Source organism: Bradysia coprophila (assembly GCF_014529535.1).
Source record: "Bradysia coprophila strain Holo2 chromosome X unlocalized genomic scaffold, BU_Bcop_v1 contig_371, whole genome shotgun sequence".
In the NCBI taxonomy this organism is placed as follows: domain Eukaryota; kingdom Metazoa; phylum Arthropoda; class Insecta; order Diptera; family Sciaridae; genus Bradysia; species Bradysia coprophila.
Window position 1 is genome coordinate 1 of NW_023503326.1, and position 13,281 is coordinate 13,281.

The window sequence follows — 13,281 nt, forward strand, 5'->3', positions numbered from 1 at the left end:
CCAAACGATGAAATTCAACGTTTAAATTAATTATTTTCCAAACGATGAATTCAACGTTTAAATTAATTATTTTCCAAACGATGAAATTCGACGTTTAAATTAATTATTTTCCAAACGATGAAATTCGACGTTTAAATTAATTATTTTCAAACGATGAAATTCACGTTTAAATTAATTATTTTCCAAACGATAAATTCAACTTAAAATTAATAATTTTTTCCAAACGATGAAATTCGACGTTTAAATTAATTATTTTCCAAACGATGAAATTCAACGTTTAAATTAATTATTTTCCAAACGATGAAATTCAACGTTTAAATTAATTATTTTCCAAACGATGAAATTCGACGTTTAAATTAATTATTTTCCAAACGATGAAATTCGACGTTTAAATTAATTATTTTCCAAACGATGAAATTCGACGTTTAAATTAATTATTTTCCAAACGATGAAATTCGACGTTTAAATTAATTATTTTCCAAACGATGAAATTCGACGTTTAAATTAATTATTTTCCAAACGATGAAATTCGACGTTTAAATTAATTATTTTCCAAACGATGAAATTCGACGTTTAAATTAATTATTTTCCAAACGATGAAATTCGACGTTTAAATTAATTATTTTCCAAACGATGAAATTCGACGTTTAAATTAATTATTTTCCAAACGATGAAATTCGACGTTTAAATTAATTATTTTCCAAACGATGAAATTCGACGTTTAAATTAATTATTTTCCAAACGATGAAATTCGACGTTTAAATTAATTATTTTCCAAACGATGAAATTCGACGTTTAAATTAATTATTTTCCAAACGATGAAATTCAACGTTTAAATTAATTATTTTCCAAACGATGAAATTCGACGTTTAAATTAATTATTTTCCAAACGATGAAATTCAACGTTTAAATTAATTATTTTCCAAACGATGAAATTCGACGTTTAAATTAATTATTTTCCAAACGATGAAATTCAACGTTTAAATTAATTATTTTCCAAACGATGAAATTCGACGTTTAAATTAATTATTTTCCAAACGATGAAATTCAACGTTTAAATTAATTATTTTCCAAACGATGAAATTCGACGTTTAAATTAATTATTTTCCAAACGATGAAATTCGACGTTTAAATTAATTATTTTCCAAACGATGAAATTCAACGTTTAAATTAATTATTTTCCAAACGATGAAATTCGACGTTTAAATTAATTATTTTCCAAACGATGAAATTCGACGTTTAAATTAATTATTTTCCAAACGATGAAATTCGACGTTTAAATTAATTATTTTCCAAACGATGAAATTCGACGTTTAAATTAATTATTTTCCAAACGATGAAATTCGACGTTTAAATTAATTATTTTCCAAACGATGAAATTCGACGTTTAAATTAATTATTTTCCAAACGATGAAATTCAACGTTTAAATTAATTATTTTCCAAACGATGAAATTCGACGTTTAAATTAATTATTTTCCAAACGATGAAATTCGACGTTTAAATTAATTATTTTCCAAACGATGAAATTCGACGTTTAAATTAATTATTTTCCAAACGATGAAATTCAACGTTTAAATTAATTATTTTCCAAACGATGAAATTCGACGTTTAAATTAATTATTTTCCAAACGATGAAATTCGACGTTTAAATTAATTATTTTCCAAACGATGAAATTCGACGTTTAAATTAATTATTTTCCAAACGATGAAATTCAACGTTTAAATTAATTATTTTCCAAACGATGAAATTCGACGTTTAAATTAATTATTTTCCAAACGATGAAATTCGACGTTTAAATTAATTATTTTCCAAACGATGAAATTCGACGTTTAAATTAATTATTTTCCAAACGATGAAATTCAACGTTTAAATTAATTATTTTCCAAACGATGAAATTCGACGTTTAAATTAATTATTTTCCAAACGATGAAATTCGACGTTTAAATTAATTATTTTCCAAACGATGAAATTCGACGTTTAAATTAATTATTTTCCAAACGATGAAATTCAACGTTTAAATTAATTATTTTCCAAACGATGAAATTCGACGTTTAAATTAATTATTTTCCAAACGATGAAATTCGACGTTTAAATTAATTATTTTCCAAACGATGAAATTCAACGTTTAAATTAATTATTTTCCAAACGATGAAATTCGACGTTTAAATTAATTATTTTCCAAACGATGAAATTCAACGTTTAAATTAATTATTTTCCAAACGATGAAATTCAACGTTTAAATTAATTATTTTCCAAACGATGAAATTCGACGTTTAAATTAATTATTTTCCAAACGATGAAATTCGACGTTTAAATTAATTATTTTCAAACGATGAAATTGAATTCGAATATATATATTTTTCAAAACGAAAATTAATTTAACGATGAATTCGAAAATTAATTATTTTCCAAACGATGAAATTCGACGTTTAAATTAATTATTTTCCAAACGATGAAATTCAACGTTTAAATTAATTATTTTCCAAACGATGAAATTCAACGTTTAAATTAATTATTTTCCAAACGATGAAATTCGACGTTTAAATTAATTATTTTCCAAACGATGAAATTCAACGTTTAAATTAATTATTTTCCAAACGATGAAATTCGACGTTTAAATTAATTATTTTCCAAACGATGAAATTCGCAACGTTTAAATTAATTATTTTCCAAACGATGAAATTCGACGTTTAAATTAATTATTTTCCAAACGATGAAATTCAACGTTTAAATTAATTATTTTCCAAACGATGAAATTCGACGTTTAAATTAATTATTTTCCAAACGATGAAATTCGACGTTTAAATTAATTATTTTCCAAACGATGAAATTCAACGTTTAAATTAATTATTTTCCAAACGATGAAATTCGACGTTTAAATTAATTATTTTCCAAACGATGAAATTCGACGTTTAAATTAATTATTTTCCAAACGATGAAATTCAACGTTTAAATTAATTATTTTCCAAACGATGAAATTCGACGTTTAAATTAATTATTTTCCAAACGATGAAATTCGACGTTTAAATTAATTATTTTCCAAACGATGAAATTCGACGTTTAAATTAATTATTTTCCAAACGATGAAATTCAACGTTTAAATTAATTATTTTCCAAACGATGAAATTCGACGTTTAAATTAATTATTTTCCAAACGATGAAATTCGACGTTTAAATTAATTATTTTCCAAACGATGAAATTCAACGTTTAAATTAATTATTTTCCAAACGATGAAATTCGACGTTTAAATTAATTATTTTCCAAACGATGAAATTCAACGTTTAAATTAATTATTTTCCAAACGATGAAATTCAACGTTTAAATTAATTATTTTCCAAACGATGAAATTCGACGTTTAAATTAATTATTTTCCAAACGATGAAATTCAACGTTTAAATTAATTATTTTCCAAACGATGAAATTCGACGTTTAAATTAATTATTTTCCAAACGATGAAATTCAACGTTTAAATTAATTATTTTCCAAACGATGAAATTCGACGTTTAAATTAATTATTTTCCAAACGATGAAATTCGACGTTTAAATTAATTATTTTCCAAACGATGAAATTCAACGTTTAAATTAATTATTTTCCAAACGATGAAATTCGACGTTTAAATTAATTATTTTCCAAACGATGAAATTCGACGTTTAAATTAATTATTTTCCAAACGATGAAATTCAACGTTTAAATTAATTATTTTCCAAACGATGAAATTCGACGTTTAAATTAATTATTTTCCAAACGATGAAATTCAACGTTTAAATTAATTATTTTCCAAACGATGAAATTCGACGTTTAAATTAATTATTTTCCAAACGATGAAATTCAACGTTTAAATTAATTATTTTCCAAACGATGAAATTCGACGTTTAAATTAATTATTTTCCAAACGATGAAATTCAACGTTTAAATTAATTATTTTCCAAACGATGAAATTCGACGTTTAAATTAATTATTTTCCAAACGATGAAATTCGACGTTTAAATTAATTATTTTCCAAACGATGAAATTCGACGTTTAAATTAATTATTTTCCAAACGATGAAATTCGACGTTTAAATTAATTATTTTCCAAACGATGAAATTCGACGTTTAAATTAATTATTTTCCAAACGATGAAATTCGACGTTTAAATTAATTATTTTCCAAACGATGAAATTCGACGTTTAAATTAATTATTTTCCAAACGATGAAATTCGACGTTTAAATTAATTATTTTCCAAACGATGAAATTCAACGTTTAAATTAATTATTTTCCAAACGATGAAATTCGACGTTTAAATTAATTATTTTCCAAACGATGAAATTCGACGTTTAAATTAATTATTTTCCAAACGATGAAATTCGACGTTTAAATTAATTATTTTCCAAACGATGAAATTCGACGTTTAAATTAATTATTTTCCAAACGATGAAATTCGACGTTTAAATTAATTATTTTCCAAACGATGAAATTCAACGTTTAAATTAATTATTTTCAAACGATGAAATTCGACGTTTAAATTAATTATTTTCCAAACGATGAAATTCGAGTTTAAATTAATTATTTTCAAACGATGAAATTCGACTTAAATTAATTATTTTTCAAACGAAATCGATGAAATTAATTAAATTAATTATTTTCAAACGATGAAATTCGACGTTTAAATTAATTATTTTCCAAACGATGAAATTCAACGTTTAAATTAATTATTTTCCAAACGATGAAATTCAACGTTTAAATTAATTATTTTCCAAACGATGAAATTCGACGTTTAAATTAATTATTTTCCAAACGATGAAATTCGACGTTTAAATTAATTATTTTCCAAACGATGAAATTCGACGTTTAAATTAATTATTTTCCAAACGATGAAATTCGACGTTTAAATTAATTATTTTCCAAACGATGAAATTCGACGTTTAAATTAATTATTTTCCAAACGATGAAATTCGACGTTTAAATTAATTATTTTCCAAACGATGAAATTCGACGTTTAAATTAATTATTTTCCAAACGATGAAATTCAACGTTTAAATTAATTATTTTCCAAACGATGAAATTCGACGTTTAAATTAATTATTTTCCAAACGATGAAATTCGACGTTTAAATTAATTATTTTCCAAACGATGAAATTCGACGTTTAAATTAATTATTTTCCAAACGATGAAATTCGACGTTTAAATTAATTATTTTCCAAACGATGAAATTCAACGTTTAAATTAATTATTTTCCAAACGATGAAATTCGACGTTTAAATTAATTATTTTCCAAACGATGAAATTCGACGTTTAAATTAATTATTTTCCAAACGATGAAATTCGACGTTTAAATTAATTATTTTCCAAACGATGAAATTCAACGTTTAAATTAATTATTTTCCAAACGATGAAATTCGACGTTTAAATTAATTATTTTCCAAACGATGAAATTCGACGTTTAAATTAATTATTTTCCAAACGATGAAATTCACGTTTAAATTAATTATTTTCCAACAGATGTTAATATTCGAAACGTTTAAATTAATTATTTTCCAAACGATGAAATTCGACGTTTAAATTAATTAATTGAATATTTCCAAACGAAATGAATTATTTCCGAAACGGTTAAATTAATTATTTTCCAAACGATGAAATTTCACGTTTAAATTAATTATTTTCCCAAAACCGATGAAATTCGACGTTTAATTAATTATTTTACCAAACAGAATGAAATTTCGAACCGTTTAAATTAATTATTTTCCAAACGATGAATTTCAACGTTAAATAATTATTTCCAAACGATGAAATTCGACGTTTAAATTAATTTATTTTCCAAACGATGAAATTCGACGTTTAAATTAATTATTTTCCAAACAATGAATTTCAACGTTTCAAATTAATTATTTTCAAACGATGAAATTCGACGTTTAAATTAATTTAATTTGTCCAAAACGATGAATTTCAACGTTTAAATTATTATTTTTCCAAACGAGAAATTCAAGTTTAATTAATTATTTTCAAACGATGAAATTCGACGTTTAAATTAATTATTTTCCAAACGATGAAATTCGACGTTTAAATTAATTATTTTCCAAACGATGAAATTTCGAACGTTTAAAGTTAATTATTTTCGCAAACGATGAAATTCGACGTTTAAAATTAATTATTTTTCCAAACGATGAAATTCAACGTTTAAATTAATTATTTTCCAAACGATGAAACGTTTAATTAATTATTTTCCAAAATGAAATCGACGTTTAAATTAATTATTTTCCAAACGATGAAATTCGACGTTTAAATTAATTATTTTCCAAACGATGAATTTCAACGTTTAAATTAATTATTTTTCCAAAACGAATGAAATTCGACGTTTAAATTAATTATTTTCCAAACGATGAATTTCAACGTTTAAATTAATTATTTTCCAAACGATGAAATTCGACGTTTAAATTAATTATTTTCCAAACGATGAAATTCGACGTTTAAATTAATTATTTTCCAAACGATGAATTTCAACGTTTAAATTAATTATTTTCCAAACGATGAAATTCGAGTTTAAGTTAATTATTTTCCAACGGATGAAATTCAGACGTTTAAATAATAATTTATTTTGCCAAACGATGAATTTCAACGTTTAAATTAATTATTTTCCAAACGATGAATTCAACGTTTAAATTAATTATTTTCCAACGATGAAATTCGACGTTTAAATTAATTATTTTCCAAACGATGAAATTCGACGTTTAAATTAATTATTTTCCAAACGATGAATTTCAACGTTTAAATTAATTATTTTCCAAACGATGAAATTCGACGTTTAAATTAATTATTTTCCAAACGATGAATTTCAACGTTTAAATTAATTATTTTCCAAACGATGAAATTCGAACGTTTAGAAATTAATTATTTTCCAAAACGATGAATTTCAACGTTTAAATTAATTATTTTCCAAAACGAGTCGTAAATATTCCGATGACGTTTAAATTAATTAATTTTCCAAACGATGAAATTCGACGTTTAATTAATTATTTTCCAACGATGAATTAACGTTTTTTTATTTTCAAACGATAAATTCAATTATAATATTTTCAAACGATGAAATTCGACGTTTAAATTAATTATTTCAAACGATGAAATTCGACTTTTAAATTAATTATTTTCCAAACGATGAAATTCGACGTTTAAATTAATTATTTTCCAAACGATGAATTCGACGTTTAAATTAATTATTTTCCAAACGATGAAATTTCGACGTTTTAAATTAATTATTTTCCAAACGATGAAATTCGACGTTTAAATTAATTATTTTCCAAAACGATGAAATTCGACAGTTTAAAATTACAAATGGTTTAATTATATTTCCAAACGATGAAATTCGAACGTTTAAATTAATTATTTTCCGAAAACGTTTATTAATTATTTCCGGAAAGACGTTAAATTAATTATTTTCCAAACGATGAATTCGACGTTTAAATTAATTATTTTCCAAACGATGAATTCGACGTTTAAATTATTCCGATGATTTTCCAAATCCAAACGATGAAATTCAACGTTAAATAATTATTCAACGATGAAATTCGACTTTAAAATTAATTATTTTCCAAACGATGAAACTTCGACGTTTAAATTAATTATTTTCCAAACGATGAAATTCCGGAAAGTTTAAGTTAATTATTTCCAACGATGAAATTCGACGTTTAAATTAATTAATTTTAAACGATGAAATTCGACTTTAAATTAATTATTTTCCATAATCGATTTAATTATTTTTCCAAGTGAATTGTTTAATTATTTTTCCAAACGATGAAATTCGACGTTTAATTAATTATTTTCCAAACGATGAATTCGACGTTTTAAATTAATTATTTTCCAAACGATGAAATTCACGTTTAAATTAATTATTTTCCAAACGATGAAATTCGACGTTTAAATTATTATTTTCCAAACGATGAAATTCGACGTTTAAATTAATTATTTTCCCAAATCGATGAATTTTCGAGACGTTTAAGTTAATTATTTTCCAAATGATGAAATTCGACGTTTAAATTAATTTTTTAAATTTTTTTTTTTTTTTTTTTTTAATTATTTTTCCAAACGATGAAATTCGACGTTTAAATTAATTATTTTCCAAACGATGAAATTCGACGTTTAAATTAATTATTTTCCAAACGATGAATTTCAACGTTTAAATTAATTATTTTCCAAACGATGAAATTCGACGTTTAAATTAATTATTTTCCAAACGATGAATTTCAACGGTTTAAATTAATTATTTTCCAAACGATGAAATTCGACGTTTAAATTAATTATTTTCCAAACGATGAATTTCAACGTTTAAATTAATTATTTTCCAAACGAATGAAATTCGACGTTTAAATTAATTATTTTCCAAACGATGAAAATTCGGACGTTTAAATTAATTATTTTCCAAACGATGAAATTCGACTTTTAAATTAATTATTTTCCAAACGATGAATTTCGACGTTTTAAATTAATTATTTTCCAAACGATGAAATTCAACGTTTAAATTAATTATTTTCCAAACGATGAAATTCGACGTTTAAATTAATTATTTTCCAAACGATGAAACTCGACGTTTAAATTAATTATTCCAAACGATGAAATTCGACGTTTAAATTAATTATTTTCCAAACGATGAAATTCGAAGTTTAAGTTTATTATTTTCCAAACGATGAAATTCGACGTTTAAATTAATTATTTTCCAAACGATGAAATTCGACGTTTAAATTAATTATTTTCCAAACGATGAAATTCGACGTTTAAATTAATTATTTTCCAAACGATGAAATTCGAAGTTTAAGTTAATTATTTTCCAAACGATGAAATTCGACGTTTAAATTAATTATTTTCCAAACGATGAAATTCGACGTTTAAATTAATTATTTTCCAAACGATGAAATTCGACGTTTAAATTAATTATTTTACAAACGATGAAATTCGACGTTTAAATTAATTATTTTCCAAACGATGAAATTCGACGTTTAAATTAATTATTTTCCAAACGATGAAATTCGACGTTTAAATTAATTATTTTCCAAATGATGAAATTCGACGTTTAAATTAATTATTTTCCAAACGATGAATTTCGACGTTTAAATTAATTATTTTCCAAACGATGAAATTCGACATTTAAATTAATTATTTTCCAAACGATGAAATTCGACGTTTAAATTAATTATTTTCCAAACAATGAAATTCAACGTTTAAATTAGGTCTTTCGACGATATCTACCGAAATACACACGCAATAGCTGCTTGTGATATATTAAATGAAAGGTATTGACGAGTAGAACAAAGTTGCTGAACATTGTTTTTGGGTAAGATGCAACGTGGGCTTGTTGGGAGGGCTCAAAGGTCGATACTCGGCCCTAAGTGTTTTTTGCACATAAATCGAGTAAGTCTCAACCGATTTTGCTAGATTTAGTTTTTTATGGAAGGTAATTGATTATAAAGAGAACGTGGTGAAAAAAGTTTCAAATTTCCTTCGACTAAGACCGCTTTGTGGCCCTATGTGGTTTTTGCTCATAAATCGATAATATTTCATCAAACTTTGCTACTTTTTGTTTCGTTTGACAGATAATTCAATACCGAAAGAAAATTGGATTCCGAAAATTACATCGTAAACTTTTGTTTTATACTTGAGAAGTACGGGCTTTTGTAATTGCGCTAAGCGCAATTTCAAAGATGAGCACATACAGTTAATTTGCAAAAATAGACAATAATGTCAAGTACGCAATAGGATTACGGAAGCATTTTGATAACGGAAGAATGAAGGTCTATAGGGCAAAATAGGTTTACGGATCGTACGGGGCTCAGTCGCAGCAAACGCTCCGACTGTTCTGATGCCTTGTTTTTATCGGTGCGATGTAAAAGTGGGTAAAAAAAAACTGCGCGTTGGCCACATTTTCGGAACGAAAAGGAAAATCTTAAACCAGGTCTTTTGAACCTTAATACAAACCATCTAGGACAAACCATCATAGAACCTATTCGCTCACTGTATCCTTACTCAGAAAATAATAAAGTTCTCAGTTGGAAATTGATTCGAATAAAGGCGAGGTAAATAACCACCGAGATTTGAATGAGAATAGTGGGAAAACACACACCATCCAACAGCAACACAAGTTGTGAATACGTCTATCTCCAAACCAAAAGTCTAAACCAAAAACATACGGTCAATAATATCAAAAACATTGCTCTTGTTTACTAAATTTTCCATGGTGACCGTTAGTGCTTCATGTGAAACATAAACCATATGTTGTTGTCCTAATATTTTGTAAATTACCATGACGACTCCATCATTCCGACTCCCTTCACTTTCATAACACTTCAATTGTCTTTGCAATGGTATAGTTGGTTCATTGAATTCTTTTCAATTATGTCGACCAAAGCTAAACTTTCTTCAATAGTGTGTGAACTCGTTAAATTAAAATCTCATCAAAAATACTTGGAATCAGCACAGTTGCCCATCCAAATGACCGATTTAAGTGTGGAAGACATGGCAACAATTGCAGAAATAAATCATTTGCAAGACGAGTTGAAAAATCGAATTCCTGCTTTCAAATTGAATTTAAGAAGTGAGTTGGAAAACGTAACTTCGACGGTATCAGAATTTCAAGATATTATCGAAAGTTCGGACAGCATACACCAATATCAAACGAAGGAGTATCGAGACCGGATTGTTTTGATTGACCAAACAATTCGTAATGCTTTTCGAAATAATATCAACCAACTCAGTCGCCTTAAGAACGAATTTTGTGTGCTGGAGACAACCGTTCTACCAGAGAATCATTTACTAAATGAGACAATAAAAATTTGTCCGAATGTCGCGTATAGTAGCCGTGCAGGACTAATGAAACCAATCGATAAGGAAGATAATGTCGATATTAGAAAATTTGATGATTTTCTTGTGGCTAACAATGGTCACACCGGTGGCTGGAATGATGAAGAGCATTTTTTGTTTTTAAAATTGAGGACGAAATACAAAGACAATATTGATCAAATTGTTATGTCCATCAAACATATAACCGAAGGTTTGCTAATTTGGTTGCTCGCATTTTATAATTAGTTTTGATAATATGTTCCACTAGGTAAAACTGAAGAGGATGTAAAGAAGCACAATCAATGGTACATCAAGTACGTGGAACTAAAGGAGAAGAAAAAAGCAGCCATCAAAAACTGGAAAGATTCACAAGGATAGAGTTTTATTGATCGATTGATCCGATGTAATTTTCTGCGTATGATTTAGCTAAATTAAAGTTGTGCAACCTCGAAGCTCAATAGCCAAAAAAAATTTTAAAAAAGAGTTTTTACTGGACCTAGACAGAGTTAAAACTAGTTATGTTGAGTCTGAGTCCAACGCTCTCTCTAGCTGTGGCGTAAGATCTAAGAGTAATTATATCTAGAGAGGAAATTTCGAACAAAATTACGTAAAAGTTGTGGTCCCAACATGAAATACGAAATGTTTATTGGTATGTGTGTTTGCCCTCTTAATTAAGAGGGCAAATTGAACTATCAAAAGCGAAATAGCGTCAACGCATACATGTGTAAATTGGTGTAAAATTATACGAAATGTGCATATTACACAAACTGATGTTGGGACCACATTTCGTCGTACAAATTTCCTTTCTAGGGATAATCGCTCTAAGCGTAAGATAAATAGAGTGCCAAAATCATATAGAGTTGGCAATCCTTTTTTGTTTTTAAGAACCAGTTGTATTGTAAAGAAAAAAGTTGATTTTGATTATGCGGTTGCTTTATTTGAGCTACGTCACAGTTAGCGATGGGGATAGAGAATATTAGTTCTGTTCTACGTAACTTATGAACTTCCTCTACACGGAAAAAACGGAAAATGTCAATGTACGTCTGATTCGATCACGATTTACGTGTGAGTCGCAAATACTACATCTCCTACGTAGTATGTACATCGAAGTCGTGAAATTTTACGTCTACATCGTACAATAAACAACTTAGTGAACCATTGGTTTTGTACATTGTAGTTGAGTGAGGACAAAACCAATGGTTCACTCAGCCGTTTATTGTACGATGTAGACGTAGAATTTTACGACTTCGATGTACATACTACGTACGAGACGTAGCATTTGCGACCCACACGTAAAACGTTTATTGTAAGTGGTTTTTGGCTGATAGTGTTTACAGAAGTACACTTTACGTTGAGTATGTATTACACTATCATTATAGTCCAGACGCTTGTGTCATCCTGTGGGATTCGAGGTTTTAAGATTTTTTGTGAATGGATTCTGGTTGAGTATCGACAGTTGTACAACTAAATCTTTTTCTTGAGGTCGATGAAGCGGTATTACCGGTAAAATTACCGTTTTAGTGTAAAACTAAGAATCGCTATAACTGAAGATAGAAGTGCCGTTGTTCGTATTTCTTTTTTTCATTAAAAAGGTACATTAATTACCTAAGTTTTATGGAAGAATTTTTTTTTTGGAAAAACAAAATGACGGAAATATGATCATTTTTCGTAGACACTACACAAAAAAACCGCTAACTTTGACGCCATTTTTGGCCGGTGTCTTTACGACCGGATTTCGGAAAGTAGGCTCATTCGACAGCTACTGGTCCCAACTACACTCAAAAAAGTTTCGAAAGTGATTACAAATTTTTTGCCCGAGATATTGAGCTAAAAGTGAGGTTAATACACAATCAGATTTTTCTTGCACCAAATTACACTCTTTCCTTTCCATTTTCGAGACATTTAAATTTGAAATGAGCCGAAAAACGACAGAAAATGGTAATACTAACGTTAATACATCCGAAACAATGCATAACCAATTTTCTATATGGGACGGACGAGTCAAAAATGGTCAAGAATGTTAAAAATTGGTTAAAACTTTCGAAATTTGTTTTGCCGTTTTCTCAATTTTAGCGACAAAAAAATAATAATATTAAACAGGAAACATTTTATATCGGTTTAGGTACATCAACAGCAGCAACTAAAAAAATATATTTATCTGGAAATTTCGTTCAAAAATCCAGAAATTTTCAAAAAAATCGTAATTTTTTCATTTAAAAAAAGAAGTATGTCTCCAATTAAACTTAAACTCATTCATTTTTGTTCTGTTTATTCGTTTTTGTTAACGAGGCAAAATTGAATAGCTCTACAACTTTTGATACTCTATCAGAATCCATTCACAAAAAATCTTAAAACCTCGAATCCCACAGAGCCACTTTTCGTGACACAAGCGTCTGGACTATTATCCCTCGTAGCAACCGAACAAAGAGAGTAATTGCCCGTAAAGCATGTACAACATAGAATACGCATAAAAA

General features: G+C 27.0%; 1 protein-coding gene across 1 annotated transcript; it reads left to right on the forward strand.

The window, feature by feature from the left end:
• Positions 1-10,291: 10,291 nt before the first annotated feature.
• LOC119069569 (coiled-coil domain-containing protein 112-like) lies at positions 10,292-11,219 on the forward strand. The gene is made up of 2 exons (XM_037173649.1): positions 10,292-11,018; positions 11,076-11,219. The coding sequence occupies exons 1-2, from the start codon at positions 10,364-10,366 to the stop codon at positions 11,183-11,185; spliced, it is 765 nt and encodes a 254-aa protein (XP_037029544.1). The 5' UTR covers positions 10,292-10,363; the 3' UTR covers positions 11,186-11,219.
• Positions 11,220-13,281: the final 2,062 nt, after the last annotated feature.

What these genes read in the sequence shown, in the direction of transcription:
- LOC119069569 (XM_037173649.1), top strand. Translation starts at nt 10,364, where the DNA reads ATGTCGACCAAAGCTAAACTTTCTTCAATAGTGTGTGAACTCGTTAAA. An exon ending in CATCAAACATATAACCGAAG is followed by an intron (nt 11,019 to 11,075) that starts GTTTGCTAATTT and finishes ATGTTCCACTAG; the next exon opens with GTAAAACTGAAGAGGATGTA.